At 41.8% G+C, this 3,006-nt stretch overlaps 1 protein-coding gene across 1 annotated transcript; it reads right to left on the bottom strand.

Moving 5' to 3' along the window:
• Positions 1–1,855: 1,855 nt before the first annotated feature.
• LOC145636705 (uncharacterized) lies at positions 1,856–2,560 on the bottom strand. The gene has a single exon (XM_081688266.1). The coding sequence runs from the start codon at positions 2,558–2,560 to the stop codon at positions 1,856–1,858; it is 705 nt and encodes a 234-aa protein (XP_081544392.1).
• Between the last annotated feature and the right edge of the window lie 446 nt (positions 2,561–3,006).

The raw sequence follows: 3,006 nt of genomic DNA, 5'->3' as shown, positions 1-3,006 counted from the left end.
TAAGGGAATTTTGATCAAGATATGGAGAAAAGATGTTCCAACGCCAGCCAATCCCATCTTCCCACATCTCTTCAACAGTGACTTTGGCTAATTCTATTGGAATTTCCTGTGTTGCTAGACTCCTTAACGGTATCTCAGTAGCCCATAGTTGGTCCCAAAGCAAAGTGTCCTTACCATTAACTATAGCAACCTTATTTCCTTCCTTAAGGAACTTAGCATTTTCAGTGATACCACTCCATACGTTCGACATACCTGATTTTGGTTCGAACATATTTACATCGCATCTTCCTTTGCAGTATTTGGCCCTAAGCACACGGGTCCATAGTGCATTCGGTTCTGACAACATTCTCCAACCTAATTTGGTTAAGAATGCAGCATTTTCCTGAGATGCCGAGTATAACCCGATCCCACCTTTATCCTTGGGCCGTTGGAGAACCTCCCAGGAAATTAAGTGCACTCCCCTTTTCTCATCCGTGCCTCCCCACACAAATTTCCTTGTCTTTTTGTCAATAGATTCACATGTTGACTTTGGGATCTTTGCTGATTGCATGGAATACAAAGACATAGTTGACAAGGTGGACTTAGCGAGGGTCATTCTTCCAACTAACGAGAGGTATTTGGTTTTCCAACCCGCCAACCTTCTATCAATCTTTTCACAAAGATGATTGAAAGTTTCCTTGGTAACCCGACTGGTGAGGGTGGGCATACCAAGGTACATCCCGAGGTCATCCGTTCTCTCCATATGGAGTGCCCTGCTGATTGAGGTTTGTTGTTCCATATCCATGCTTGCCGAGAAGTATACACATGATTTCGAGAAACTGACCTTTTGGCCAGACGCGCGACAAAATCTTTCCAGGCAACCCTTTATAATCTCAGCTTGCTCCATGCTTGCCTCGGCAAACAAAATAATGTCGTCAGCAAAAAATAGGTTGGATAAGCTAGGACCATCTCGACTTGCTTTGATCGGTCTCCATTTCTTGCTGACTATCGATTCCTCAATGATCTGATAAAATCGCTCCATGCACATTACAAACAAGTAGGGAGAGAGGATCTCCTTTCCGAATACCTCTGCTTGGTTTGAAACTCTTTGACGGTTCACCATTCCAAAGCACTTGTAGAGAAGCTGTTGAAATGCATTCCATGATGACTTCAATCATTAGAATTGGGAGATTCATTTGGACCATAGTATCCCTAATGAAAGACCATCTTAAATGGTCGTAAGCCTTTCAAAATCAATTTTAATAGCCATTAGACCCTTAGCTCCTTGCTTCCTTCTCATGGTATGAATAACTTCTTGGACAATAACGATATTATCAGTTATCTGTCGCCCAGGAACAAAAATTTCCTGTGTATTAGAAATAAGCCGCGGTAAAATTGGTTTCAACCGATTTACTAGGACTTTTGTGACCACTTTATAGGCTACATTACATAACCCAATAGGCCTAAAATGGGCTGCAAGTTCAGGATGTTCGATTTTGGGAATCAAGGTGATGAGGGTGTCATTCAATTTATCCGGGATTCCTTTGCCTTCTAAGATGGGCATGATGGTCTTGTACACCGTATCGCTCACAATCTCCCAATTCTTCTGGTAAAACAAAGCTTGGAAGCCGTCTGGACCCGGTGCTTTCAAGGAACTCATACCTTTAATTACTTCCTCGATTTCCAATTTTGCATATGGTCGAACCAAAGCATTCCAGTCCTCAGGGAGCAATTCTGGGAACACGTCTTCAGGCATGTTGAAAGATTCAGTATCCCCTTCTTCAGAGAATAAATTTGCAAAATATTGGACAATATGGTTTTGGATTTCGAGCTTATCATTCATCCATTTATCCTCACTATTTTTGAGAGCTACCACTTAATTGTTACGATCACCATTCTTTAGCCAATCTATTCTAGATTTTTGGTACCATATTAGCTTCTCTCTTTCGAGCACTTCGTCCAGTTCCCTTTGAAGGCGAGCTTCCAATTTGATTAAACCTCTATCCATTTTCTCGACCAGCTTCTTTTGTATGCCACCAATTTGAGCTAACAATGTTCTTTTTTGTTTATACACGTTTCCGAAGACATCTCTATTCCAGCTTTGCAAGCTATCAGACATTTTGGACAATGCAGGCATGAGCATAGAATCTTTATCCCAATTTTCCTGGACAAAATCCTTAAAATTTTCATGATTTAGCCATGCGGCTTGAAATCGAAATGGTCGATGCAATGAGTTCATTGGGATAAAGCCATTTGGGGAAATAAATATAGGGCAATGGTCCGATTGGACGGCTGGAAGGTGTTTCATTTTTTCTTGATCGAAACGTAAAGCCCATTCATCATTACATAACGCCCTATCGAGGCGTGCACTCTGCCTTGTGTGCTCTGATTTTCCTCTGGACCATGTATGCGCTGCTCCCGAGTATTCTACTTCAATAAAATATAGTTCATCTATCCAGGAATTAAAAAGGGCAGATCTCCTTGTTGATTCTCTGCAAGAGGAATTGCGCTCCGAGGGAAATCTTGTCTCATTGAAGTCCCCCGCAATAAGCCATGGTTTATTATTATTGCAAGCAAACATCCTTAACTCCTCCCATAATTCTTGTCTTTAGGAGGGGTCCGGACTTGCGTAAACCGCTGTAAAGTACTAAGGGATTGCTCCCACCCGAGACACGTCCATTGTGATGTATTGATTATGTTTGTGAATCGTATTGATCGACACCAGTTCTGGTCTCCAAAAGACCCAAATTCCCCCACTGAAACCAAGAGCATCAACTCGGTCATGGCCTTGGTAACCAATTATCGAGGCAATTTTTAGAGCCTGTTCTCCTCCCATGTGTGTTTCTACAAGGACTAACACATTGGGTTTATTTGTGTGAACCATATCTTTTAAGACTGAAATAAAGTTGTGGTTTCTTGCCCTTTGTACATTCCACACTAAGCAAGTGATGGGTAAAGAATCCGGAGCTAAGTTCGGTTGACACTCTTCCATTAAAAGAGGAATTGAAGGGAGCGATGATACATAAG

This window comes from Chenopodium album, chromosome 6 (assembly GCF_948465745.1).
Source record: "Chenopodium album chromosome 6, dcCheAlbu1.1, whole genome shotgun sequence".
In the NCBI taxonomy this organism is placed as follows: Eukaryota; Viridiplantae; Streptophyta; class Magnoliopsida; order Caryophyllales; family Amaranthaceae; genus Chenopodium; species Chenopodium album.
The sequence above is the reverse complement of the archived record's forward strand: the minus strand, read 5'-3'. Positions and strand labels throughout refer to the sequence as shown.

What these genes read in the sequence shown, in the direction of transcription:
- LOC145636705 (XM_081688266.1), bottom strand. Translation starts at nt 2,560, where the DNA reads ATGTTTGCTTGCAATAATAATAAACCATGGCTTATTGCGGGGGACTTC.